This window comes from Macaca thibetana, chromosome 5 (genome assembly GCF_024542745.1).
Source record: "Macaca thibetana thibetana isolate TM-01 chromosome 5, ASM2454274v1, whole genome shotgun sequence".
Lineage (NCBI taxonomy): Eukaryota > Metazoa > Chordata > Mammalia > Primates > Cercopithecidae > Macaca > Macaca thibetana.
This window is the reverse complement of record NC_065582.1, coordinates 39,546,511-39,573,342: the sequence shown is the minus strand read 5'-3', so window position 1 is coordinate 39,573,342 and position 26,832 is coordinate 39,546,511. Positions and strand designations below refer to the sequence as shown.

Sequence of the window (26,832 nt, the reverse complement as noted above, 5' to 3'; positions counted from 1 at the left end):
AACTTTCGAACATACAGAAAAGTTGAAAGGATTATCTTTTTAACATTCTCAGTTTTTCCATTGAGTTGAACAATTTTCTAATTGGCATTGCAGTAAACATAAGACTGACAGATGTTAGTCTCTACTTTTGAAAGCCTTATGCTATAGATAAAGACACACCTCACAAGACTTATTGATCAAAGAGAATAAGCAGAGCATGAGGGAGTGCTTAGTTCAGGGATATCACAAGGATGTAGCATTAATGAAAGATGTAGCATTTGAGTGAGACCTTTGTGGTATTAGTGGAGTTTTTGTAGGTGGAAAGATATTTTCATCTGGCCGTCAACATCATGGTCTTCCACCAAAGTCGTTGACTAGGTGGGTTACACAGACTGTAGAATTACTGCACATTTCAGTTAGCTTTTGCTGAGTAACAAACTACCCCTGAAGTTAGGAGTATGAAACAATTGCATGGATCAGTTGAGTGAATCTTCTGAGCTGGCTGGCTCAGTGGGGGCTTGATGGTCTAGGATGGCCCCACTTGCATGCCTGGTAGGTGGCTCAGTGTCCACTGGGACAAGAGAGATGACTTGGCCCTGTGCTTTCATCATGCAAGCACTGTCCTGGGCTTCCATGAGAGTGGATGCAGGATTCCCCAGCAGCCAGAAACAGGGCAAGTTCTACTCCCCGAGCACTTCCTCAGTCTCTGCTCACCTCACACTTGGTGTGCCATTAAGCAAATCAAGTCAAACCCAGAATAAATGTGGGAGAAAATGAGCTAAGCACATAGTGGGAAGGGAATAATTCGTGGCCATTTTTACAGTCACACCAGGCCTTGGCTGGTCTCAGTGATGTCATGTTTCGGGAGTTGGTCAAGTGAAGAAGGGGAATGCATCTTGATGACAGGGGATCCTGGGCCAATTACAGCGGAGTTCCCTTCCCTGGCTAACCCAAGCTGGGATCAGCTGGGAAAGGGTCTTGGGGGATGAGTTTGAGGACTGTGTGCTCACAACTCCCTCTAGTGTTTCCAGTTGCCGGTGCAGCCTGAGAATTTTTTCTTTTCACTGCTTTTTACTTTTTAACAAAAGTGAGACTCAAATTGAACAGGATGTATTTATCATGGATTGATACTGAATGGGGAGCAGCTTTTTTGTGGGGTCTAGAGATAAGTTTGGCTAATCAAAAGCAGTAAAGCTACGTTCTGAAGGCTGCTGCCCTTATGTGCTGCCTTCAGAAGCAGGCCATAGACCTCCAGGTGGCTTTTAAAAATTAAGACTGCTTTCCCTCTTTTATATCATATTGTGATGAAAGAGAATCTGTAATGTTAAAAACGTGTTACTAAAGTGTCTTCATGGCATACAGCAACATTCTGGGTAGATTTTATAACCTACCATAATACAGAAATGTATGTCATAAATTACCGAAATGGTATATGGTAAATAAATTTGGTATAAAATAGATTGTCTACATTTGTACTTAAAAGTCTTTCAAATATTTCAAAATAGTCTCTTTGTTTTATACAAAAGACAACTTTAACCCAAAGCATTTAAACTAAAATTGTTATTTGGAATTTACAGTTTTAGATTCTCTGACTGTAGCATCTTTCATTCTTTCTCTAGTCTTTTTTTTTTTTTCTTTTTTATAGGCAGGATCTTGCTCGGTCACCCAGGCTGGAGTGCAGTGGTGTGATCACAGCCTACTCCAGGCTCAAGGAATCCTCCCACCTCAGCCTCCCAAGTAGCTGGCACTACAAGCACACACCACCATGCCCAGCTTTTTTTTTTTGTAGAGATAGGGTCTCACTTTGTTTCCCAGTCTGTAAATTTTATTTTTTAACCTTTTTAATTTATTTTTTAAAAGACAAGGTCTCTGTTGACCAGGCTGGAGTGTAGTATGATCATAGCTCACTGCAGTCTCCAACTCCTGGCTCAAGCAGTCCTCCTCCCTCAGCCTCCTGAGTAGCTGAGACCACATTGCAGTGTTGCCCAGGCTAGTCTTGAACTCCTAGCCTCAGGCAGTCCTCCCACCACAGGCTGTCAAAGTGTTGAGATTATAGGTGTGAGCCACTGCGCCTGGACCATCTCCCTCTAGTCTTTTTCAACATCAGATTCATCATTACCGAGAAGGAGATTGGTTTTTCAGAGGCACCCAAAATTTTAGTTGTTGCCTAAGCAAGTCTGCTCTTAGGGTCACTGACAAAAAGTATCATTTGTATGACTATACTGAAGTTTTTGTTTCTCTTAAAACATGCGCAAAATGCTCTAAGTGGAACGTTTGAACATCATTTGGGAAATAGCTTACAACATTTTCAGGTGTACCTTTTCTGAATTTTAATGCTTTGTCGTTGAAAAGAGAGCGTGTGCACAAACTCTCTTGTTGTTTTTCAAGTTTTTCTTAATGGACATTTTTAGACTTAACAGCACCTTGGTCCAAAGGCTATATTGTTTTAGAATTTAAAAGTGCCCTGAAGAATCTCAGCCACATTGCAGAGTATCAGTGTGAGACCAAATCCAGTGTGGATTTAATTAGAACAGTTTTTCTTACATGACTGCTAAGAAAGATAAATTAACTTTCTGTTTTTCTAGTGCAGGGCAGGCCCCAACTGTCAAAGCTCTTGCAACTCACAGTGGATACTTCGGGGTCTCATTCTCATTGCTGAGACACCCTATGGTTTTGTTTGTTGACTCAGGGTATTTTGCCAAGAACCAGCTGCTATAAATGACTGCTGCGCACACACTTCCAGCTTTTTAGCTATTTATTAACAAAAGCTATATGGATTAACAAAATATAAGATATTTGAGATTCTAGAAAAAAATAAGGGAGAGGTGAGTGGAATAATAGGTAAGGATGACTAAAAAGAATGATTGTGGAAATAGCTCATTTTTAATATCTTTTTCTAACATCATATGTTGGAGCCCTCTGGTTTTCTGAAGTTTTCCACTAAATCTAATAATCTTAGATGTATTCTGTACTCACTTTGAAGGAGCAGTAAGCTGAGCTCACTCAGCAGGGAAATAACAGTGAAAAGGAAAGAAAACATGCGGACACTAAGAAACCTGTGGGCATTCACAGGAAATCGCTCTTTGGGACAGTGGTGGGAATCTCTTTCTCTTGCCTGGCCCAGTTATCTGTCCTGACTTTTGCTCCTCAGTGTGCCTCTTCACCAAACTCCATGGACCAATGGGTGTCCGTTCAGCTGGGCTTGCTCTTAAATGTCATTAATATTTACAAAGCTCAGAAACTCGCCTCTTTTTTGTTTGTTTGTTGTTTGTTTTTTTGTTTGTTTGTTTTGTTTTTTTTGAGACAGAGTCTTGCTCTGTCACCCAGGCTGGAGTGCAGTGGTACGATCTCAGCTCACTGCAGCCTCCGCCTCCTAGGTTCAAGGGATTCTCCTGCCCCAGCCTCCGGAGTAGCTGGGATTACAGGTGTGTACCACCATGCCTGGCTGATTTTTGGGTTTTTTTTAATTTTTAGTAGAGACAGGGTTTCACCATGTTGGTCAGGCTGGTCTCAAACTCCTGACCTCAGGTAATCCACCCATCTCGGCCTCCCAGAGTGTTGGGATTACAGGCATGAGCCACCACACCCAGCCAACTCTACTCTTTTTAATAGAACAGGAAGGAGGGAACTGTGTCATCACAACAGCCCTAGAATTTGTGTCTAGACACTGTGCTGAATGGTCTGTTTCTCAGGACACCATGCTTGCCCTTGTTCCCCTTTGATGGGGTTGGTAGCAAAACCCCAAAGGCTGGGTGAAGAAATTCCAAGAAATGTTTGCACACTTGCCGGGTAATACTTAACTTGCACTCCTGGATTTTGATGTTGACTCCAACAGGCCATTCTGAGCTTTCTCATGGGGCCTTGTAATGGCCTGGAAAGCTAATGATGCTGTTCCTCACTCTAGCCATCGATGCACCCACCAAGTGAGGGGGCTCTGGAGGTTAAGTTATTTGGGAGGTTGGGGACATCTTTCCCAGTGGTGTTTCCACATTTTCATGACATTCAGGAGAAGTCAGGTCAGCCTGTATTCATCAGGCACTGACTGTGTAAGTGCGCCTCCGAGGGTGGGACGGTCAGGCGCAGGTGGGAGGGATGCCCCTGTGAGCCACTGGCATGGGTTTGCCTCAGCCTGTGCCATTCTGCCTGGTGTCTTGGGTTGGCCCTTCCTCTCAGACTGAGCTTAAAGTCAGTTTCCAACAGTGAACTAATTATTTCATGAATGTTTTATCCAGATCCTGAACTCCTTATAACTTTTTCATATGTTGGCTGTTCCACTGACCTTTGGCTATTAAAGTGGAAGGGAGAAGGGAAAGGAGATCGGACTCAGATTTTCTGCCTTTCCTTTCTTGTTGCCATGATAGTTTTGAGGGCAGATGCTGATTTTTTTTTTTCCTGAAATGAGGATTTCCATTATTTGTGGATTCCAATATTTTCTTGAGTGTGTGTTTGTGTGTGTGGTAAATATATATAACAAAATCAATCATTCTCACCATTTTTAAGTGTACAGTTCAGTACCACTAAATACATTCACATTGTGTGCAGCAAGAATCACCACCGTCCCTTTCCTGAACTTTTCCATCTTCCCAAACTGAAACTCTGCGTTCATTAAGCAAATGTTTGAGTCGTTGTCTCTGTCTCTTTAATTCCTCAGCCTATGGAAATGTTCTTTGGCTCATTGTCTAAAAGGAAAAGTTCTGTCATTACAAATGGAATTGAGATACATAATTGAGATATGGAATGCCCAAGTGAAAGCCAGAGACTGGACTCCTTTCCCCACTCTTCCTGTGGGCATTTTGTTGAAAAACTCTACGGTGACTTTGACTTTTCTTCCATTTCTTTGTCACTGGCTTAGCGAGAACAATCTCCAGGAAGATCTCTTCGACCAGATCTTGGCTGGGAAGCTGGAGTTTCCGGCCCCCTACTGGGATAACATCACGGACTCTGCCAAGGTACCCTCCAGGCCTGTTTCTGTGGGTTGTATTACGTTGTGGGGTCCTCACCCATTCCACAGGGCTGTAGCTACTCTTGGTATTGCATTGCAGAAAGTTCCTTGGCTTTTATTGTGTGGTTGTTCTTTTAAGTTCGTCCTATGGTATGGTCTCTGAAGTTCTTGGCAAAATTCTTAAAGTTGGACTGGCCGTCTTTCCGGTTTCCCTCCATCCTCTTGTGCTCCTCTAAGCTCTCAACATCCATTATTTCATTTACTCGAGAAATATGTATTGGGCCCCCATCGGGATACAGGGATGAACTGCAGAACACACTGAATTGCCAAAAGGAGAAATACTGCAGTTTTAGACTGTGGAATAATAACAATGACCAGAACTCTTAGGTGAGAGCATCTTAGTTTCATGTGGACTCAGGAGAGACCGTCTCTTCTTTTGCACTGCTTATAAGGCGTTAGGAGAGTAGGTGTAATCACGTTTAAGTTTGAATCAGCTAACAGCTGTGCTGGCTCTTCTCTGAAGTGCTTGCTACAAACTCAGATTTCTATATCTATGCTGGAATTATCTTCTTTTGTGATATTGAATTATCTCCTTCTCTGTGGTCTGTCTTGTTTATTTATTTGTAGGAATTAATCAGTCAAATGCTTCAGGTAAATGTTGAAGCTCGGTGTACTGCGGGACAAATCCTGAGTCACCCCTGGGTGTCAGTAAGTACCCACATTCCCAGGGAATGGGCATCACTGTGCTCTGTGGCCAACAGCACGGTTCCTCACTGTGATGTTTACACATGCAAACGTTATACATCCAAGCTCCATGGTAGATAGAATATCTGTCTTTCCCATTGAGCAAGTAGCATGAAGATGGCTCCCCAACAAAGCAGTTGGCACCAGGGTCCCAGTCTGAGACCCTGCCCCGCGAGTCACCTGGGCAAGTCACTGTCCCTTTCTTGGCCCCAGTTTCCTTATCTGCAAAATGGAATTGGCCACAGTGCTCTTTTAGGAGGCTCTTCTCTCTCGTCTTCTGTGGTTCCAGGGTTTGAGAGTTTCCAGGGTTTGCCCTGGAGATGAGCCTGTTTCAGACTCTGATCTCTCTGCCTTCAGGGCATGTGCTTTCAGGAGACCTCCTGCTGTTGATGGGGAGGCTGAGACATGGTCCCTTCAGAGCTGGGTGGAGACATGTGATATTGACTAGAGTTCCCTCCCAGAGGCTCGGGTGGTCTCTGGGAGGGAAACACAATCCAATAAATGGGGACTGTGGGAATTACATTTCTCCCATCCATTTCCCTCATTGCTGGGAGGCTCCAGGAGAGTGAAGTTAGTTTAGTTAGCCCAGGGCTTTGTTGACTCGGGTTTGGGAGCTCCCTGTGCACCTCCACTGCCCCACCCACTCGCCATCAGGGTGCAGTCTCTCTGGACCCTGCTCGCTGCTCTCTTGGGCTAAATGATGTGGCTCTTGGACCAAGTAGCTAAGATGCCACATTTTTTTTTTGTTTATTATAAGCAATAAAGACTAACAACTAAATGAATTCTTGATTAAAGTGAAAAACAATTACCTTTGATGCTTCCATGGGAGGGATCATACTAAATCGTGTGCGTTGGGCGAGGGTCTCAGTAGCTTGAAGGGTGTCCTGCTTTGTGTCCCGGGAGACCTGTGCCCTCTCCTGGGCCTACTCTAGTACTGAGGGGCAAAGGGAATGGTGTGGGGTCTTTCTGAGGGCCTGGGACTGCTGAATAACAGTAGTTATTTTTGAAAGGTCATTGTTTCCCTAATTCTGTGGCTAAGAGGGGCCCATTTAGGAAGAGGTCAGGAGGGTGGGGCTGGGAGGGAGACTCTTAAGGAAAAGACAACTGAAATGGGAGGATGGAAAAAGCATTGTATTTGATTCTTTTCTTTCCTGTAGGATGATGCCTCCCAGGAGAATAACATGCAAGCTGAGGTAACAGGTAAACTAAAACAGCACTTTAATAATGCGCTCCCCAAACAGAACAGCACTACCACCGGGGTCTCCGTCATCATGGTGAGTGGAAGGTGGCAGCATCTGGCCTGTCTGTGGAGCCGGCCTTGAAGTGTTGAATTAGATAGCTGGGAGCTGCCCTCACATGGAAGTTGGTGCCTTCCATGGTCCTATTTCATACGAAGATTGGCTTGGCATGTGGAGGGCACTCGTCTGGCAACTCCCCGGCTTGGGGCACTGTGTGGAGGGGCTTGTGCAGGGACCAACAGGGCTGGTCTGAGGGGTCCAGGTGCCACGGAGCTCCCGGCCGGGCCCTCTGGGCAGCTGCTTCTACTCTTGTCTCTGCCTTCTCATCTAGAGAGACTCCCAAGCCCTGGTGAGATTTGTTGTGTTAGGAATTAACTCCCTGCCTACTCAAGGCCTCAAAAATAGATGATTAGAGATGTGAATTATTCTTTGAGACTTGGCATAAGAAACAGCCAAAGCTAAACAAATTTCAGTTTTAAAAAAATCAGTGTTTTCTAAAAAACAGTTTGGGGCTTTTAAAGTACAGAACCAAGGAAAAAAATATATATATATATTTGTTTTTCAGGGTTAACAGTTTATGAGATGTCAGTGACAATGATGGCCTTATTTTTTCAGCCTTTCTTCCAAAATGTTTCTTAAGGCAACTTTTCTAAATACATAAACACAACAAATTAAAATGAAAAGTGACATGAGAGTAAATGAATCAAAAGGAAAAAACATTGAACCAGAGGTGAGGGCAGCACACCGGCAGCAGCTGTCCAGGCCTGAGCCAGTGCGACGCTGGGCTGGAAAGCCAGCTCCCTGGGAGTGGTGGAGGCCAACCAGCCGCCCAGGCAGGGACCTCGGTTCCCCCCACCGCACTCCCAGGAGCATAGAACAGGGGTGGAGCTGCCTTTCCCAGAGCCGGAGTTGGCTGGAGCGGCTTTCGAATCAGACCTGCTGAGGTGATGAGTGTCTGAGTTTCACATCTGGGCCCCCCAGTGACCACATTGAGTCCTGACAGCTAAGGATGGGCCATCTCCACAGCTCTGTCACTCGTACTTGGGACAGGCCTCTCGCCCTCTGGGAAGGTCCTCCTTGTTTCCTCCCCAACTAGAAAGGAAACAGTGGCATATTCTCATGGTGCATGGTCATCTGGGAGTCTTACCTAGGAAGATGCAGGGTCCAGATAGAAGCTGTAAGGAAGCCACACACATAACCCACATCCCCCCAACCCCAACACCCCCCACACCCCATATCCCCCACACCACACATCCCCCACTCCACACACCCCACATCCCACACATACCCTACACACACCACACACACACCCCATACCCCACACCCCACACACACCCTATCCCCCACACCCCCCACTCCACACACCCCACATCCCCCACACACCCTCCATGCCACACCCCCCATGCCACACACCCCACATCCCCCACACCCCCCACTCCACACACCCCACATCCCCCACACCCCACTCCACACACCCTACATCCTCCACCCCCCACTCCACACATCCCACATCCCCCACACCCCACTCCACGCACCCTACATCCTCCAACCCCCACTCCACACACCCCACATCCCCCACACCCCACACCCCACATCCCCCACACCCCACATCCCCCACACCCCACACCCCCACATCCCCCACACCCCACATCCCCCACCCCCCACACCCCACATCCCCCCACACCCCACACCCCACATCCCCCACACCCCACACCCCACATCCCCCACACCCCACACCCCACACCCCACATCCCCCACATCCCACTCCACACCCCCCACCCCCCACTCCACACACCCCACATCCCCCACACCGTGAACATACCCTACACACACCCTACACACCCCCACAGCCCCCACACCCCACACCCCACTCCACACACCCCACATCCCCCACACCGTGCACATACCCTACACACACCCTACACACCCCACAGCCCCCACACCCCACACCCCACTCCACACACCCCACATCCCCCACACCGTGCACATACCCTACACACACCCTACACACCCCACAGCCCCCACACCCCACACCCCACTCCACACACCCCACATCCCCCACACCGTGCACATACCCTACACACACCCTACACACCCCACACCCCACTCCACACACCCCACATCCCCCACACCCCACTCCACACACCCTACATCCTCCACCCCCCACTCCACACACCCCACATCCCCCACACCCCACATATATGCTACACACACACTCCTCAACCGCCCACACATACCCCATACCCCACACCCCCCACTCCACACACCCCACATCCCCTACACCGTGCACATACCCTACACACACTCTACACACCCCACAGCCCCCACACCCCACTCCACACACCCCACATTTCCCACACTGCACACAAACCCTACACACACCCCACGCCCCATATCCCCCACACCCGCCACCACCCACATTCCCCACACCCCCATACCCCAAACCCCCACATGCCCTACACATATCACACATGCCACACACTACATATCCCTCACACCCCAACACACCCCCACAACCGCCACACACTCCAACACATCCACATACCCCCACACATCCCACACCCACACCCCCCAGCACACCCCACACCCCAACACACCCCACACCCCCCCACTCACCCCACACCCCACACCCCCTACGAGCATGCAGCACTCTGTTACATGGATTGAGCATCCACCAGGTTCTCAGCACCCACTGGGCGTCATTCTCTTCTGTCCCCAGGGTGGCTGCATTGAAGTGGCTGCTCTCTGTGTGTCCTTGCAGCTCCCCAGCTGCTCCCCTGCCAGAAAGTGTGCTCTCCGTCTCTCTCCAGACAGAGCCTGAGTTTGCAAGCTGAGTCTTTTGATGGCTTGCAGGACTTTGGGGGTGCTCTGTGCCAAAGCAGTGGGAAGACCTTTTGAGTTGTGGTTTCCCTTGAATTTTAGCAGTGTTTTGCTGAAAGCCTGAGAAAGTCCGAGTTGTCAAAGAATTACAGCGTAGACACTTTGAAAAGAACCATCCTGATTGAGTCAACAGCACGAGAATGTGTCCAGCGATTCCCTTGCGAGAGCTAGCATTGATGGATGGGCTCAGTGGTACATAGCCTCGCTGTGCACTGCGTTGTAAGGCAGCTTCTTGGAAAATTTAGAAAAATAAAACATTAAAAATTGGCATACTCAACACGTCATGAAAAACCTTGAGAGACTGGTTGGGATCGGAATTTACTAACCATATGAAGTCTTCTGAGAGGAAGAACCTTTAACCACCCTGTGCCCGGGGCTTCGGAGAGTTTGCTCAGAGACTGTGAAGGGAGTCGTTGCTGGGGTCACTTTTTGACTCAGGGGCTCAGATAGGAATCAGCGGCTGTAGGCCTGTGCCCGGCCTCGTTCTGGCTGGCTCTGAGCTGACGTTCTGGAGTGATTAGCCGTTCTACAGGCTCTGTCCTGGATAATGACGCTTAGACCACCTCAGACAGAACCTATGTTGTGTGGTTTACAAATACCATTTCCCATTTGCTGATGAGGAGTTCAACAGTCAAAAAACAAACCCCTGGGCTCTGACAGGGTGTTTGTGTAACCGAACAACCCTCTTTTGTTTGCAGTTCTGATGGCGATTGTGAATGTTGTGTGTTTACGTGTGTTCGGTAGTCACTCCGCGCATGTTGGCAGGGTGTCCCTCTAACCCCGTGTTCCCTACACAACTCTGCGGGCTGTTAGCTCGGGGGAACTGCTGATGTCATGATCCCATTCAGGACCTGCAGGAAAATTCAATCAGGCTTGTCTCTGGTGGCATCCATTCTCGATGGCCAAAACACCAGCCTGTGAATTTTGGGCTGTCCCCAAAAGCGGGAGAGGAAGGCCTGCTGCTGGTCCTCCCCTGGCGCAGGACCTGGTCCAGGGCACGGTTGTGTGGGGGAACTCGCGATGCTGCTGTATCGTCCTCCTCGTCCTCATCCTCCTCACGTCACTGTGCATCTGTGTGTCCTGTCTTCGGGAACAGTTTTAAGTGTTTTTATATTAAAAATAACCTCAAAATGACTCTCCCTGGTACTCATAACTGAGACTGTGGGGCCAACCTGGTTTTCCGCAGATACAAATGATAGTGGAAATAGTGTCAACCGACTGGAGGTTGAATCATCAGACAACTGCTGTGTCACCTACAGATAGGACCTTCCCATCTGCTGTCACGCTGGTGTTCTCACCCCCAGAGTTGGGGCCTGAGGCTTCAGTGAGAAAATTATGGGCTAGGAATTGGTCCATAAAGGTGAAAGAAAGTAAAGTTGATGGTGTTATCTGCGTTTTATTTGACAGTTTGATTTGACAGTTTGAGAGGCACCTCAGAGTTTCCTTCTTTACCCCGCTGAGACAGTGGGAGAGCCCGAAGCAGAATCCTGGTATTCACCATGCTGTGCCCGACCAGCGCACCCCATCCTCAGCCCCTCTCACACCTGCATGCTTGTCTCAGTTTCTCATGCCGCCGTCCGGCTCTCAGCTGCTTACTGGTGTGGGTCTCCTGTACCTACTCATCCTTTCCAGCCAGCCAAGCACGCCCCTGGAAAACTTCATTTTAAAACCTCTCAGCTTGCCACACTGCCTGCCTTTCCAGACCAACAGCTGGTGAGAGCACGGGAGGAGTCCCGTCGTTCTGCCAGTGCTGTTTCCCACTTAGGTGAAAAGTGGCTTTTTGGAAAGGGCAGCTTAGGATGGGTGCCTTTGTGAAGGCTTTTGTTCTTTCTCCAGCTGCGTTTCCAAAGATGAGTTTGTATCAGCAAGTGTACTCTCAGCCAGCCTTTGGGATAAGAGAAGATCATTTAATGGGCGAGGCCTTGGTTTCAGGCAGGGCTGAGGTGTGGAATTACAGCTCCATTTTCTTGGACTTGTCCTTAGCATGCGTAAGAAAGGACAGAGCAGGGTGCACGCAGGACGGCCTCCCATGTACTCCGGGGGCGCTCGCCCCGGCTGCAGAGACCAGGAGAGACCATCTTGTGGTGGGAAGGAAATGCCGAGAAGCCGCCGTCACTCGGCGCCTGTGGTGCAGACTTGAGAAGGGACGGATTCAAGGGCATTGCCTTCTTCGCTGGGGGATTATGCCTTGTTTCAGGGAGAAGTTGGGGAAGGATTTGGGTTTATGCCTTAATTTAAGGATAGACAAAACTGTTTCACTCGTGTTGCTTCTGTTGAAAGTAAGTCTAGTTTCTGTCCCTGCTTCTCTCCTGCCTTCTGCCTCTCCCGCCGCCTGCATTGCTTCGCTCTGGCTAGGTCCAAGGCCATGGTATGTACTAACTGCACTGCCAGCCTGCCTTCTGCTGCACACACCCCTGTGCTCCTGACAGGAAGAGAAAAGGAGAAATAACGGGGGGGATGGTTTTCTTGTACCCAGGAGACCTTTTGTGGTAGGAAAGACCTGTATGCTGGCTCTCTGCTTCCCGTGTAGGTGGGAGCATCTTTTAGTGGAGTTTTCCACCGTTACCCTTTCTCCAGGTAGTTGAAATTGTCCTTGGAAATTGTAGAGGTATGGGAGTTTTGTTTATTGAGACAGGGTCTTGCTCTGTTGCCCAGACTAGAGTGCAGTGGTGTGATCCTAGCTCGCTGTATCCTCAAACTCCTGAGCTCCAGCCATCCTCCTGCCTCAGCCTCCAAGTAGCTGGGACAACAGGTGCCTGCCACCATGCCCGGCTAATTTTTAAATTCTTTGTGGAGATGGAGTCTCTCCGTGTTGCCCAGACTGGTCTCAAACTCCTGACCTCAAGTGATCTTCCCTCCCTGGCCTCCCGAAGTGCTGGGATTACGGGTGTGAGCCACCGCACCTGGCCAGAAATAGATGACTGTTCAGCTTGAACTTGGCAGGGCTGGTGGAGAAGCAGCCGTTCCACAGGTAGCCTCAGGTGCCCTGGAGGCAGCCACCCAAGTTCATCTTAGAAAGCCCTGTTGTTGATTCTTATTTTCTCCAGACGTTTTTTGTTGTTGTTAAAGTACTGAAAGAATCTCCAGTGCATGTTCCCCTCTCCCTCCCCAGGGTAGTTAGATTACAAAATGCCTCCTGGCAATTGTCCCTTTCAGCTAAAGGTGCCTGGGAACTGCCATCTCCTTCACTTTTGGGAGGCCCAGTGAGATGGCAGCTTGATGGACTTCCCTGGACAAGCAGGAAATAGAGAAGGAAAAAGGAGGACCAGGCTCCCTTCCCCAGCCAGGCTCAGAACGCAGGTGACTGCCTCACATCTTTGTGGCTGTTTCTCTGTTCCTTGAAGAGCTGAGCAGATTTAAACACTTTCAAGACGTGTCAGGATAAGGATGCTTTGCTTCATGTGAAGAGAAGACAGGTGAGGAGATCCTGGAGGATCTCAAAAAAGGATAATATGGCTCCATCTGATTCCTGGGCCTTTTATAGGCTTCACAGCCACTCAGGTTGTTAGAAGGATTAATTATTCACAGGACATATGGGTAACTTTTCAATTTGTGACAGAGAACTTTCTTTGGAAAAGTAAACTGTCCAAGACCGAGCACCCTCATAAGGTTTACTTATCGTCTCAGAATTCTTTTGAGCTTAAGGTCTGGGCTTGGGCTGAAGCAGTGAGAACCCAGGCACAGCCCAAAGCGAGAGAAGACACAGACACCCAGTGTTCCCTGGGCTGCCAGCCTGGGTCAGGGTAGGAGCAGAGGTCGAGGACAGCCCCTTCCCCCGGTGGGTTCCCGAAACCACTGCTCTCCTGTGAGGCTTCTGTTGGAGGCTTGGCGTTATTTCTCCTCTTCTGTTTCTGAGGCCCGTGCATGCTCTGTCGTGCTCTCCGCTCGTGGCAGCTGGGACCCGAGCCTGGGCCTGGGTAATGTGTTGTCTCTGCTGTTTCCTCCTCAGAACACGGCTCTAGATAAGGAGGGGCAGATTTTCTGCAGCAAGCACTGTCCAGACGGCGGCAGGCCTGGGATGGAGCCCATCTCTCCAGGTCCTCCCTCAGTGGAGGAGACCCCTGTGCCTGGGGAAGCAGTCCCGGCCCCCACCCCTCCGGAATCTCCCACCCCCAACTGTCCTCCCGCTGCCACGGGTGGTGAGCGGGCAGGAACCTGGCGCCGCCACCGAGACTGAGCCTCCTGCAGACGGGCAAAGCCGCCCGCTGCCACCCAGGAAGCCAGCCCTCTGCTCAGCCTCGCCGGCCTCCCTGCTGCAGGCCTCCCTGTCCTCACCGCCTGCACCTGAGTTCGCGGGTCCTCCGCAGACCGCCTGGGAACCGGAGCCCGGCGTGCCGGAGCCTGGCCTGGTGCTCTGGGCTCTACCTTCTGGTTCCTGGAGACATCAAAGGCTGCATCCGTGCTGCCAGCAGCTGTTTGGAGAGACTCGTTCCAGATCATCCCCAGTCATTTTCAGTTCGTTGGACATTTTACAGCTTCACCAGGAGAATGTGCAACTTTATTCCAGCGTTCGATGCATTTTTATAGAAACACTTTGGATGAACCAAGGCCTTTTCCTTATTTAAATAGACTCAGAACGCTCCCTTTCTTTTCTTTTCTCTCTTTCTCTTTTTTTTTTTTTTTAACAAAAGACTTAGAATTGCATTTGTCCTTTTGTGGATGTCCTGTGCTGAGAGGAGTGGCTTTCTAATGGAAGGAGTGAGCGCCTGAGAGGACGGTTTGGTCTTTGGACGTGGATTGCAGGCTTTGAGAAGCGCTCAGATGCCCGATGCTGCGTGCTCAGCCATTTGGCTTGGGGCACTGGGCTCACCGGAGACAATGCTGGGTATTCATTTGTACACAGATGATGGGAGAAGTCACTTCTTCCCTGGGCATTATGGGTTTCCCCCAGCTCTTCCCACACGTGTGTTAGGAAATGCCTGTGAACCTGCCCTCTGGGTGTTTTAATGAGAGGCTTGGCACACGCGGCACCCAGCGGCTGCTTCTCCGCAAGCCAGTGACTTGCAGAGCAGAACAAGCTCCGCACCTGAGCCCCGGTGCCTGCTTCCTCATCTGCGTTTCATCTGGAGCAGGGCAGGTAACCACAGGAGGCGGCGCGCCCCAGGCAGCCAGGACTGGGCGGGAAGGTGCTCCCTGGATATACTCTGTGAACCTTCTGGAAGGCTGCTGGCAGTTTTTCCTTTTTGTCCACCACCCTGCTCTTTTTAATAATTGTACATAATCCGTGTATTTGTTTTACCTGCTCATCTTCTAAACTGGTGGGCCCTATAGTTCGTTCTCATTGTTAGATTTTGCCTTTTACAAGTGTACCCAACCTGCAATAAACTTTTCCCTCTTGAAAAAAAGTAATCAGGGATGGGCCAAGGTGTCTGTGTTGTCGTTTGGCCAAGGATGTGTGGAATCAAAGTTCTCCTCCTCAGCCCAGGTTCCAGCAGGTGCCAGTGGCTGTTTTGCAAAGTCTCAGGGCCACTCGGGGAAAAGAGGAAGTTTGGGGAGAACACATATGGAAAGGTGTCTTGGTTGAAGTTTGTCTGGTTACAGGTGCAGAAGGGGCACGGTGGCTCAGGCCTGTAATCCCAGCAGTTTGGGAGGCCAAGGTGGGTGGATCACCTGAGGTCAGGAGTTCAAGACCAGCCTGGCCAACATGGCAAAACCCCATCTCTACTAAAAATAGAAAAACTAGCCGGTCGTGGTGGCACATGCCTGTAATCGGAGGCTGAGGAGGGAGAATCACTTGAACCAGGGAGGTAGAGGCTGCAGTGAGCTGAGATCATGCCACTGCACTCTAGCCTGGGTGACAGAGTAAGAACCTGTCTCAGAAAAAAGACACATCACAAAAGCTCAAGAATAAATGGTGTGCCTGGTGTGTGACAGAGGAACCTTACGAACCAGGAGCAGGAGGGGCAGAGAGTTGGGGCAGCTGTTCCCCTGTCTCTCTCTGAGGTTGTGTGGTCTTCTGTCTCTGCTTTTTCCAGTGCTCTGTCAGCTACAGCTTTCTCTGCAAGACTCTTGTTTCTGTTCCCTCATAGTACCCACTGACCTGTGACTTAGGTTACCCTCGTACTGCCTCTGTCCCCAACTTTTCAAGGCTTTACAATCCCAGAGCTTGAAATCATCTAACTTGACTCTGGATCTTCCAGTTCAGATAGCTGAAGGAATGAGTCAGTCTCATGGGCCAGGCGATGCAATGAGTTCTGGGCTGGTGCTGACCCCTGATCCGGTCCAGAGGTCGGCCACAAGGTGCGGTGGGATGGGTGGGGAGGGGGGGTTGGCGGGCACGGCAGCGGTGGGCTTCCTAGTCCCACAGCTGTAGCAGGGTCAGACTACAGGAGGGTAAGTTTCAAAAAAGGAGTGATGTATAGGTCTAGAACATTCTGCTTGTGCCTTCTCTTTAGTTACAGGGCAAGCTTTTTCTTAGCTTTCAATAGAAACATTTTTGTTAATGGAAGGGAAGAGCTAATAAAAGGAAGGAGAAAAATGCAAATAGCAATAGAACAAGGCCTCTGGCACTGATCTGAGCCCCAAACCCATCTCCCACTCTCGAACTGTGAGGTTCAAAGAAAGATATCTGCTAAAGACAAGAAAATAAGTGGCCGGGCAGTGCCAGTCACTGTCAGGATGCAGGAGCCTCTTGTTGGTACATGCCTCCGTCCTCTGTGAGGGTGGAGACCAGAAGTAGCATGAACTGGCGGGGGCGGCACTGCCTAGCCATCCTGTTAAGATGGTTATGACCCCAGGAAAACCTACAGAAGTATGTGGTGCTAGGGGAGCAAACCAAGAAGTCAAGTCACACGTCCAAGGTCATAGAATTAGCAGGAGGTGGAGCCACTATGCAGTGTTAGCTTTTGCTGACTCTAAAGTGCATGTTCTTTTTGGGGGCGAGGGGTTCCCTGTCTATCCTAGGCTAAATCAAAGCCTGGAGGGGAGGAGCTAAATAAAGGTTCTACTACAGGCAGATTGTTCATTGCCCACTTGTTTAGCAGACGTTTATTCAGCTGTAATTCTGTCTCAGAATCTAAGTTAAATACAGGCACTTAACTGCTGCGCTCCTCAAGTTCTGCACAGAGAGAATGGCATGGGCTGTTTCGTGTTGATTCCCTTACTTGAGCCGGGCCGAGGCTCAGCCTCTCATTTTCTCTCTCTTCCTCTCGCCCTCTCTTCAGAAAGGTTGCTATAACAGAAATGTATTGAATATATAAATTGAAGGCATTTGGCAAAACTTCCCCAGAATATCTTCATGGCTAAAATGGTGAAATGTGAATTAGGAGATGGTGAAGAGAGCTCACGGCAGATTCACCATGTTGAAAGCAGGAGTGCTGATTGATGTTGTCTTGGAGAAAGATCTCTAGAACAGTTTGCTGTCCCACAGAAATATGCAAGCCACAGGAGACAGCATTTCCTAGTATCATGTTAAAAATTTTTTTAAAGAAACAAGTGAAATTAATTTTTTTTTTTTTTTTTTTGAGACGGAGTCTCGCTCTGTCACCCAGGCTGGAGTGCAGTGGCCGGATCTCAGCTCACTGCAAGCTCCGCCTCCCGGGTTCACGCCATTCTCCTGCCTCAGCCTCCCGAGTAGCTGGGACTACAGGCGCCCGCCACCTCGCCCGGCTAAGTTTTTGTATTTTTAGTAGAGACGGGGTTTCACTGTGTTAGCCAGGATGGTCTCGATCTCCTGACCTCGTGATCCGCCCGTCTCGGCCTCCCAAAGTGCTGGGATTACAGGCGTGAAATTAATTTTTGTAGTGTATTTTATTTAACCTAATATGTCTAAATACATCCAAAGTATTATTTTGGCATGTAGTCAATAAAAAAAAAATCCCTAGGATGTTTTACTTTTTTTATTCTAAACCTTTGAAATCTGATGTGCTTTACATTTACAGCACGTCTCCGTTTGGACGGGGCACATTTCAAGTGTTGAACTGTGGTTAGTGGCTGCCAGGCTGGACAGGGCAGCTCTGCAGCCAGGCTGCAGCTTCAGTCTTTGTTCTTAACCATTTTTTCCCCCCATATGATGTGAATAACAACTTAGAAAGAATGCTTTTCTGTTTTTTTTTTTTTTTTTTTTTTTTTTTTTTAAAGGAATAGACTCATTTAAAAGGATCTCAGCAGATGAGGATACTGACCCAAACCCATAGAAGTGAAGTGTGAAGTGCTGGGATTCGATTCTGTAACTACCCGAGGCAAGGCCCTGGCCTGCAGCACGGCTGAAGATCTGGGCCTGGAGGATTTCAGTGATCACCCCGTCATTAGGAGCCAACATAGCTTCTTGAACATTAGCATAATCTTAGCTGTGTTATGAGAAGCACGGGCAGATCCCAGGCAGTACTAACCGGGGATGGAGTTCTCTTCTGGGGACCTTGGTGCGTGTGGTACAGAGAAAGCAATGATCACCTGACAGAGGACAGCTGGAGTAGTGAGGGGGTGTGAATCCTGGCAGCCAAGGACTGGTGGAGAAAACTGAGGTAAGAGAAAAGTCAAGGCACATTTGCTCAGTGTCTTTGGCTGTGTGAAGGACTGTTCCGTAGAAGGGGTGCAGCGTTTTTTTAGTTGCTCTGGATGGTCAGCCTGAGGTCAGCAGGTAGGGGGCACAAAAGGTCAGATTTGAGGGCAGAGTGAGAGTAAGCTTCTAGTAACAGAGCAGCCTAGTCACAGAATCAGCTGCTTTCTAAAGAAGATGATCATGACAATGGACAATCACACAAGTTTACAGCTTATGGAGTATTTCATCCCATCTTACTTGAGATATGCCACAGTCCTAAGAGATAGACACTAATATCCTTGTCTAATAAATAAGGAAATGGAATGGCCAAGAGCTTCCCCAGGCTCACTGGAGCTGGGCCTCACTGCTTCTGGCTTGCAGGGCAGGTGCCCCATGACGAGGTTGCCTCTTGGCGATCAGAGATGTGTTAGAAGTGCTGCGTGTGTAAGACACAGGTGGGGTGCAAATCCATAGGAACATTCACAGTTTGGCTTTTATCCTTGCTGGAGGAGCCCACTCTCTCAAATAGATAGCTTGCCTGGCCAGGCACGTGGCTCATGCCTAGAATCCCAGCACTTTGGGAGGCTGAGGCGGGCAGATCACCTGAGGTTGGCAGTTTTGAGACCAGCCTGACCAACATGGAGAAACCCTGTCTCTACTAAAAATACAAAATTAGGCGTGGTGGCGCATGCCTGTAATCCCACCTACTCAGGAGGCTGAGGCAGGAGAATCGCTTGAACCTGAGAGCCGGAGGTTGCGGTGAGCCAAGATTGTACCATTGCACTCCAGCCTGGGCAACAAGAGCGAAACTCTGTCTCAAAAAAAAAAAAAAAAAAAAAAAAAAAAGCTTGCCTAAAGGCCAAACCACCCGTCATTTTCTACCACTTTGTCAGTGGCTGAGAAGTTATCAGAGCAGGGGTGCTTAAGTGTTAAAGTCCTGTAGCCATTTAGATCAAAGTCAGAGTGGTTTTTCCAGAGGGAGGCTGACATGTGCAACTTTGGTGAGTCTTGGCCAGGGGGTTCTAAGGGGCAATCTTATGATAAAAACCAAAGCCTTGAACTCGAAGACAGCTGTGGGAAGGCCTTGCTTGCGTTGAATGGCTAAGGGGAAGAAAAGCGTGTATTTGGTACAGAGACAGTCATCGGCCCCTACCATGCCTCTTCATTTTGGGCGGAGCGGGACACCACAGGCCTCCAGTGTGGTCATGCGGGCTGAGTCTGTTGCATTGCGAGGCATGGTTGGATGCCTGCCTGTGTTGAGGCTGAAGTCAGTTCTGGGGATGTCTTTCAAATTATCCAAGGCCAAAGCTGCAAAGCAGCCAGCTTCGTGCCAGGTATGAGAAGTGACAAGCCTGCTCAACTCCCTGGAATCTTGGTTTTGGCCAGGAAAAATATTCCTGAATTTGGGACAGAAAAATAGTTCACTTCATGTTTCTGGCATAGATTGCCAAGATCTCATAGGAGCATTCACAGTTTGCCTTCTGACCTTGCTGGAGGAGCCCAACTCTCTCAAAACAGATTGCTTGCCTAAAGGCCAAACTACCCTTCATTTCATTAGAGAGAAAAATGTGATGTGCTTTGCTCTGAGCAGTCTGCAGTTCTGGTTCACAGCAGCCAGGGCTGGGAGTGATATGTCACTGGCGTTAACAGTCGTCTTGCGTCTTTAGCGATCTTATGACTCTAGAGCACGCAAGAAGTTCATCATGTTGACTTTTCAAGTCTATCTAAAAGAAAAATCCAAAAGATTTTTCTCTCACTCATCTGAGAGTAAGTAGAACTTTAAAATGGTTTGTTTGGCTATTTATGTATTTGCTACTTTATGGTCTTGCCCTTCCTTCTGATAAGCGGGAAGTTTTGAAACTTCCCGGCCTCCTTCCTCTGCAAGGATAACTTGTGAAGCCTACAGATTTAACAGTGATCCAACTTTATGCTACATAAAACGGGGGTAGCTGGGCTGGGAGTTCTCCTGCTCGAAGTAGGAAACGATTTCCTTCCATGTGGTAGGGCAAAAATAGCCAAGTGGAGGCACTAGCACATTTGCTCATGTACGGGTTATGCAGATTGTGAGACTAAAGTCACTTTCTGCTTCTGTTGGTAAACACACTTTGGCCTAATGGGATTTCATGTGGGGCTATGGGGCTAATCCATAACGAACACACACCAGGAAGTGGTGAAGTTTCTCCACCAAGCTCAGTGGGGGGTTATTCCAGCTTTTAAATGAGACACTTCTGCTTCTGGATCCAGAAGGAATCTGTTTATATCGTGGGTCCGCTGTCTTTTTTAGCAGGGATGGAGAATGGGGCGGGACTGTCACAGTAGAAAGGACTAAACCAGGCCCATGATTTGCATGGCGAGGAGCTCTTGAGATCACAGCCAGTAAAAAGGTATCAAAGAAGCCTAGTGAACATCTCTACCTCAACCACCTCTCGTGGATCTAAGCTGCTGCAGCTGTTTTTATTTGCTAAGAAGGGTACAAAGTAGGTGCAGTGGGGCTGCATCCCAGGTTCCTCCTGCAAGCCTGACTCACACAACCACTGCCATCTCACTGCCCCTCTGACAGGCATAGGAGGACATGTGACACCAAGTGTGTGGTCGGCCCCTGACCTTCTGGCTTGGCTGCTCTTAGAGCGAGTGGGAAGGGCAACTCCAGGTTGTCAGTTCCTGACCTCATGCCCTACTCACGGCGATTCGTGATTCCTATGCGAGACACTCTGAATCTTCCTGTTGTGTATGCTAAGCAGAAATGAGGTGTGATGTTTCTCAATGGATAAAATAGCTCTTTTATTGAAGTAATTTATGAAAACATTGCTTTTCGATGTACTTTGGGAGTAAGATGTTGTCCTCTGAGAGTGCATTGTCTACACGTTTCTATCTGTTTTTCAGATGTTCATGTTGTCTCTTAGACCTCCTGCTTTCTCCCTGAGATCTAATGGTATTTCTTAAATGACAGCATCTCAGGGACTTGATTGGTTATATTTCAGTAATAATCAATATGTCAGGGAGGAAAATCTTAATTTCTGGAAGCATTGCATTTTAAACCAGCCCTCAGTTACCGTACAAGGACCAAGCATGGCCCATCCAGCCGCATCCACTCACTGTGCAGACGCACTGCTCCCTCTGTTGTGGATCCCTCATTTCCAGCCCCAAAACACCTCTACTTTCACTTCTTTTCTTAACTGGTTTACATTTATGTAAAGTAATAGCTTTTTTAAGGAGTTAAAATTGAATAAGTAAATATTGAATAAACTGTGAATGTTATTACTGAACAGATTCTATTAAGAAGCCCTTGTGTTGATGCCAGCCTTGTTTCATGTTGTTTCTTTTTTTAATATTTAATTTTTTACTTTTTAATTATTATTTTTTGAGATGGAGTCTCACTCTGTCGCCTAGGCTGGAGTGCAATGGCACAATCTCAGCTCACTGCAACCTCCGCCTCCCAGGCTCAAGCAATTCTCCTGCCTCAGCCTCCCGAGTAGCTGGGATTAACAGACACCTGCCACCACACCTGGCTACTTTTTGTATTTTTAGTAGGGACAGGGTTTCACCATGTTAGCCAGGTTGGTCTCGAACTCCTGACCTTAAGTGATTTGCCCGCCTTGGCCTTCCAAAGTGCTGGGATTACAGGCATGAGCCACTGCGCCTGGCCTACTTACGTTTCAATTAATTTTCCTTAGTTGTAAGTTTTAAAAACAATGAAGGTAGTGGAGATACGGATTTTTTTTTCTTTTAGGATTCAAGAGGAGCTTTACTTTAGGCTTGTTAAGAATAAGGTGGTTGAAGTATCATTTGTGTGGCATATGACTTAGTTATTACTATTTTCTTCTACCATTGTTAAGTTTCCAAAGTGTAATATTCACAAGTTAATGAGGATATTAACAGTATGTTCATCAATTAATTTATCAGCAACTTGCCTATTTCTTTGATTCTAAAATGTATTTTCCCTCCCCCACATTTCACCATCATCTGTTTTCTTAATGATGGATCTCAGATGAAGTGGTACATAAAGTTCCTTGTCTAGGCATTTGTAAGATTCAGGTCTAGGTCATTTGTGTGAGTCTCAATAAGAGGAGAGATCTGGCCAAAGAAAGCTTATTTTCCTGTTTTCAGTCAGGAGGATCTCTCACATTCGTTATTGATCAAAAACTAGGACTGAATCAGAGTTTGACATTTTCTTTGTGAATCACTATTTTATTAATGTTTAAAATTTAGGAGCAAAAAAGGCATTTCCAACAATTCAATTACAGATGCCATTTTATTCAGCTTTTTCTGTCAAACTGAATTGTTCATTCCAAATCCTTGCTTTTAGAGAATAGCTGAGTGTGTAGGAAAAAAAGAGGGACCACTTGAGGTCTATTGCGAGAGAAATAGAGATCAAAGTTCACAACATACAAAGAATTTATTTATGCAATACAGGCCTTTTCTCAAATATTTTTCACAGAATTCCACACAGTAATCTACTAGAAAAGTAGAATTATACAACACCAAATAACATTGTTTCTTAGTACAAATTGCTAATCAAAAGGAAGGTGGAGATAGTTGAATAACAAATAGTAAAACAGGTGTTGCTGAATACAGCACCTGGTAGCCTCTACTTGCAAACCCAGGGAGGGAAGAGGGTGCCCCAACAATGGCTCTGCCTCATTGTCCGGGCACAGGCAAACCGCAGTAGTGAGCTTTGGTACTTGCATTTACTTTAAAAGAAAAACAAATGTTGTGAGCTCAAGAGCATTTCCATAATTTCATTTTGTTGTGCAATGAAGATGACAGATCAGGAAAAAAAATGGTAACTATTTCACACTTGCTATAAATTAGATTCCTTGTGCTAACCACACAATAAAATAGCCTCCCCCAAACCATACTTTTCTAGGTCTAAAACATGCTTGAAGAATAATAGTGACAGAATTAACTGAGATGTTTTAAATTACATTTACCATAATTTAAACATTACTATTTAAATCCCAGAAATATTAGTGCTGAAGAAGCACAGTTTGGAAAAATACAGGACCCAAATTACAGCATCAAATTTTTCTATTCCAATATTATAACCCACTTCCCCACTGTGAAAATCCTATTTCTCAAGCTTGTAGATGCATGGGAAATGTTCTTCATAATATTATAGCTGGAATAAGTGGTTTACTTGCTCCACTGTACGTTTCCATAATTGGTGAAAATAGACTTCTCATTATGACTAAAAATATAGATTTTTTAAAACTACAGAACCCAGCAGCCAGTTTTCTGCTTTGCTAATCCCCCCAAAAAAGTCAAGCAAAGACTACAAAAATAGCAATTATTAATAACTTTAAAAAATATTTTGCTGCTTTGAGCAAATTTAAGTTACATTCAGATGTGGTAGAAGAGAATGATGCTCCAGATACTTCTGCTCATCCTAGGGGCAGAGTGAATGCACAGCTGTCACCATCAGTAGCGGGTTTGGTATTCATGATGCCACCGGTTAAAGTCGTTGTAAAATAGCACGATGCTTCCTGAAGCCATGCCAGAAATGATGCACCTAGGAGAAGCACAGAGAGAAGGACGTTTACAAACCTGTGTGTCCTAGAGATGTTACTAAAAACTGCTCTCCCCAAATCCACAAAGTAAATATAGAAGATGGCAGTCAAGGCTCCAATTTGTGAGAAATAAGGTATGTATTTCATGACTAAAATGTAGCCCTGGGTAAGCTCAGAGTACTGCCTCTGACACTCCACAAGGATCCAAGCCACAGCTTGCTTTTTCATTGAAAGGGTAAGGACAGCTGGTATGTGCAAGATGAGTCACTAAAACCTGAACAGATTTGGTAATTTCTAAAGGGGAACTGGGCTGGCAAGACCCATCCTTTACAGAAGCAACAGAATCAAAAGAAGGAACCACAATCTCAAAGTAACTGCTGATGGAAGCAGCAGCACACACTCAAGTGACAAGAGACACCACCTCTGACAGGTGCAGAATCAATGAAGAGTAAAAAAGAAGAGCATTGACCATAATTTAAGATGGTCTCCCCTCTGTGGAGTAGTCGTCTATGTCCATCATGCTCTGGGTGAGGACCTAGTCCTCATTAACACAGTGACTCACTGAAATCACTGAAGATAAGAAGTTGTGCAAGCTTCTTTGGTCTCCTGTCCCCAAAGAGGTGGTGCAGGGAAAGAGATGGAGAAGATAGGTGAATGTAAACTGGGCATAGCCCATTATCTTAGACTTTTCTCTGTGTAGTTTGGTTAGGACCAGCCCTTAGAAGCCATATTCAGTATGCTTCCTAGTACCTTGAATCAAAATTAGGAACTAAAATGTGTCACTACAAAAAAAAAAATCAACACAAAAGAAGACAGGAGGAAATGAGAGACAAAACTCTAAGGCAGAGAGAAAAATAGCGAAGTGGCAAGTCAGTCTTTACTTATCAGTCATTAAAGAGATTATTCTCCAGCCAAAAGGAAGCAATTGGTAGCATGGATTAAAAAACATGATCCAACTATATGTTGTCTACAGGAGACCCACTTGAGATCTAAAGACAAACAGCTTGAAAGTGAAAGGATGGAAAAGATAGTCCATGTAAGTACTAACAGAGAGCTGAGGTGGCTTATTCTAATATCAGACAAAATAGTCTTTCAGTTGAAAACTGTTACAAGAGACAAAGAAGGACACTATATTGAGAAAAAGGTAAATTCACAGAAATATAACAATTATATATGCATTTATCATCAGACCCCCAAGATATACAAAGCAAACATTAACAGAATTGAAGGAAGAAATGGTTCTATAGTAATAGTTTTAGACTTCAATACCCCACTTTAAATAATGGGTGGAACAACCAGGTGGAAGATAAGGAAATAGGAGACCTGAATAATACGATAAGCCAGTTGAACCTGACACGCCTATATATAGAACACCCACCCAACAACAATAGAATATACATTTTTCTGAAGTGCACAATGGAATCGTCTCCAAGATAAACCATATGTCAGGCCACAAGTGTTAATGACTTAGTAAAGATTAAAATCACAAAGTAGCTTTTCTGATCATAATAGAATGAAACTAGATACCAATAACTGAAGGTAAACTAGAACATTTGCAAATATGTGGAAAATAAACAAACGATGGGTCAAAGAAAACATAAGAGACATCAGAAAATACTGAGACAAAAGGAAATACAACATGCCAAAACTTACAAAATGCAGCAAAAGCAATGCTAAGATGCAAATTTTTAGTTGTAAACACATACATTTAAAAATAATTCAATAAGCTAACTTTATGGTCTTAAGGAACTAGAAAACAGACTAAACCCAAGGCTAGGCAGAAGGAAGAAAATAATAAAAGAGATAGATAAAACAAAGTAGTAAAGTGATAGAAAAAACCCAAAGAATTGGTTCTTTGAAAAGATCAACAAAATTGACAAACCTCTAGCTAGACTAAGATGACTTCGCTGGGCATGGTGGCTCATGCCTGTAATCCCAGCACTTTGGGAGGCCAAGGCCGGTAGATCACTTGGGGTCAGAAGTTTCAGACCAGCCTGGCCAACCTGGTGAAACCCCATCTCTACTAAAAAATACAAAAATTAGCTGGGTGTGGTGGTGGGCACCTGTAATCCTAGCTACTCAGGAGGCTGAGGCAGGAGGATCACTTGAACCTGGGAGACAGAGGTTGCAGTGAGCCGAGATTGTGCCACTGCACTCCAGCCTAGGTGACAGAGCGAGACTCCATCTCAACAACAACAACAAAAAGACTCGAATTACTAAAATCTGAAATAAAAGTGTGGACATTACATTTGGCAGAAACAATGAGTTAAGAGAGACTATTAGAAACAACTGTATACCACCAAATAGGGCAACCTACATGAAATAGACTCCTGAAAACAGTATACCAAAACTGAATGAGGAAGAAATAGAAACGATTAGACTTACGACAAGTGAAGAGACTGAATCAGTAATCAAAAACCTCCCAATAAGAAAAGTCCTAGACCAGATGGCTTCACTGATGAATTCTACCAAACATTTAAAGAAGTGTTAACACTAATCCTTCTCAATTTCTTCCAAAAAATCAGAGAATCCAGAACACTTCTTAAGTGATTCAGTGAGGCCAGTATTACCCTGACACCAGAGCCAGTTGAAGACATTACAACAAAAGAACATACAGACCAGGATACAAAATACTGGCAAACTGAATTCACTAGCATAGTAGTGGGAATAGACACCATGACCAAGTGAGATTCATTCCGGGAATGCAAGGATGACTCACCATGCAAAAGTCAACCGACATAACATACTACATTAACAGAATGAACAACAACAAAATAAGCCCACATGATCATCTCAACTGATGCTGGAAAACTTGATGTGACAAAATTCATCCTTTTATTATGAAAGCAATAAACTAGGAGTAGAAGGAAACTATCTCAAATGATAAACAGCATGTATGAATAACCCACAGCTAACACCACACTCGATGAAAAAAAGTTTTTCCCCTATGATTGGGAACAAGGCAAGGATGCCACTTTCACTTTCACCACTCTTACCCAACACAATACTGAAAGTCCTAGACAGAGCAATTACACAAGAAAAAAGTATCCACATTGGAAAGGA

General features: G+C 46.5%; 4 protein-coding genes across 14 annotated transcripts in view; 3 read left to right on the top strand and 1 right to left on the bottom strand.

The window, feature by feature from the left end:
• Positions 1 to 15,132, top strand: part of DCLK2 (doublecortin like kinase 2) — a 179,300-nt gene extending 164,168 nt beyond the window's left edge. For 4 of the 5 annotated variants that reach the window (XM_050791174.1, XM_050791175.1, XM_050791171.1 and 1 more), the window contains 4 exons: positions 4,832 to 4,928; positions 5,549 to 5,629; positions 6,823 to 6,939; positions 13,733 to 15,132. In XM_050791174.1, coding sequence (XP_050647131.1) covers positions 4,832 to 4,928; positions 5,549 to 5,629; positions 6,823 to 6,939; positions 13,733 to 13,960 — 523 coding nt within the window. In that variant the 3' untranslated portion in view covers positions 13,961 to 15,132. Of the gene's footprint in view, positions 1 to 4,831; positions 4,929 to 5,548; positions 5,630 to 6,822; positions 6,940 to 11,190; positions 11,274 to 13,732 lie in introns of all 5 variants that reach the window. The other variant, XR_007725790.1, reaches the window with a different exon arrangement.
• RPS3A (ribosomal protein S3A) overlaps positions 1 to 26,832 on the top strand; it is a 1,130,248-nt gene that overhangs the window by 269,558 nt on the left and 833,858 nt on the right. The window lies entirely within an intron of this gene.
• MAB21L2 (mab-21 like 2) overlaps positions 1 to 26,832 on the top strand; it is a 501,930-nt gene that overhangs the window by 164,714 nt on the left and 310,384 nt on the right. The gene's annotated exons all lie outside the window — the stretch shown is intronic.
• LRBA (LPS responsive beige-like anchor protein) overlaps positions 22,640 to 26,832 on the bottom strand; it is a 758,453-nt gene continuing 754,260 nt past the window's right edge. For all 5 annotated transcript variants that reach the window (XM_050791167.1, XM_050791166.1, XM_050791168.1 and 2 more), the window contains one exon: positions 22,640 to 23,771. In XM_050791167.1, the coding sequence (XP_050647124.1) occupies positions 23,681 to 23,771 (91 nt within the window). In that variant the 3' untranslated portion in view covers positions 22,640 to 23,680. The remainder of the gene's footprint in view (positions 23,772 to 26,832) is intronic.